At 47.6% G+C, this 1732-nt stretch overlaps 1 protein-coding gene across 1 annotated transcript; it reads left to right on the plus strand.

Annotated features, from left to right (window-relative positions):
* Positions 1 to 1283: 1283 nt before the first annotated feature.
* On the plus strand, positions 1284 to 1412 carry H310_04125 (hypothetical protein; the record flags this gene model as incomplete). Its single annotated transcript, XM_008868313.1, has 2 exons — positions 1284 to 1307; positions 1332 to 1412. 2 exons carry the CDS (start codon positions 1284 to 1286, stop codon positions 1410 to 1412), a joined length of 105 nt encoding a protein of 34 aa, XP_008866535.1.
* Positions 1413 to 1732: the final 320 nt, after the last annotated feature.

A 1732-nucleotide genomic window follows, 5' to 3' on the forward strand; every position in this document is an offset into this window, starting at 1 on the left:
GCAACTTGACATGGGTTGCTTACCTTGGGCAATTGACACGACTTCTTCGCAGGGGACCTTGCGGTCATCCTCTTCCTCATCATGCTTTGTTCCGAAGGTTACACAACTGCCATGAGCAATGGGGCCGCTGTGACGATCACAATGATGCGTTTGAACTTCTGCATGAACATCGGTGAGAAGTATGTAAGCCATAAATGGGGCTGCGGAGAACGATCGTCCCAGTATGCAAAACGACGCGAGGGCTGTTCCAAGAATGCATAGAATAGCGCTACAGCCACTGGACGTTTGGAAGTTGTGCAATGACGATATGCAAACCGAATCCAAGGATGCTCCATAGACACCAAGTACCGTGCTGCATCCAACGGCATCTTGGCCGTTGTGAAGTGGCTGCGCGTCGCGGGGACACCATGGCTCGGCGATCCATGGACAAGTGAATATTGTGAAATTTCTAATGGCCCGTCGAAACAAAAGGTGTATGTATCTTGGTCGATGCCATGGTCACATTTACGTGTAGAAGTGGCTTCTGGAAAGTGAAAACGTTGTTTGACATTGCTCAAACTGCGACGTACAACATGCAGATTTGTGTACATGACGAGTAAATTTGTGACTGGCTGAAATGGATGTACTTTGAAAAGCAAAGTAATTTGCGAAAAGGTTACTTTTCGAAAATGCTGTGCGGCAAATAGGGAATGACACAGGATCCACCAAAACGACATGTACAGTGCGCGAAATAATTATACACGCACATTGAAATCTTCAGTATAACCGTTATCGCGATTAATGTCAGATAAAAAAACACAAAGACTTCGGAGATTGTTTCCCATGAAGGGTATACCTCCAAGAGCAATGTCTACAGTGCAATACAGCCGGTGAGCTTGAATTTACCAACATATATTGGTCATTGAATAGGCAAGATTGTGGCGCAAATCATGATAAAATTGGTCAATCGCGCATCATGCCAAGGGACCACAAGCTCACAGGCATCGAAATGAGCCACATTTTGGCCTGGAAGCAGGAAAAAATGTCCAATCGTGAGATTGGACTTCGATTCCAACGATCTGTGTTACTAGTGTGTTCGTACCTGAAGTCCCCGGATACCTACGGTACGAAGAAGCGGTCGGGAATGCGCGTGAAGTTGACGAAGCGTAACATATATCGCATTTACCGCAACGCCATCGTCCGAAACTTGTCAACAGCGTAACGCCAAGACACTATCGGTGCGGGTGACTGCCCGCACCGTGCTCAATGTGCCAATATCGAGCAAGTTCATCAAATACGAGAAGATGAAGCCGGCGCCGTATCTGAAGGTGCGCTGTGCTTTCGTTGTATAGCACATGGCGAAGCTGGATTTTTGGCGTCTAGTTGTCTTCTCGGACGAAAAGAAGTTCGACTTGGACGGCCCGAATGGATAACGCGCGTACTGCTGTGGCATCCGTAGTGACGAAAAAGTGTACTCGAAGCGGGTCAGCGGGATAGCAGCGTTATGGAGCATGTTGGGAAAGTCTGAAATCGCATACCTTGAAGAACTACAAAACTCGGGGAAGTATTGCAAGACACTTGAGACGTATCTGTTCCCGTTTTTGGAAAAGTGCAAGAGTGTCTCAAAGACCAGATTGCTGTGTTCCAACAAGACAATGCATCTATCCACGCTTCTAAGGAGACGAAGACGCGTATTGAAGACTCGGGCGTCTTCCTCGTGGACTGGCCTAGCAAGAGCCCCGACTTGAACGTT

The sequence above is a fragment of the Aphanomyces invadans genome (genome assembly GCF_000520115.1).
Source record: "Aphanomyces invadans strain NJM9701 unplaced genomic scaffold supercont1.6, whole genome shotgun sequence".
Classification (NCBI taxonomy): Eukaryota; Oomycota; class Saprolegniomycetes; order Saprolegniales; family Verrucalvaceae; genus Aphanomyces; species Aphanomyces invadans.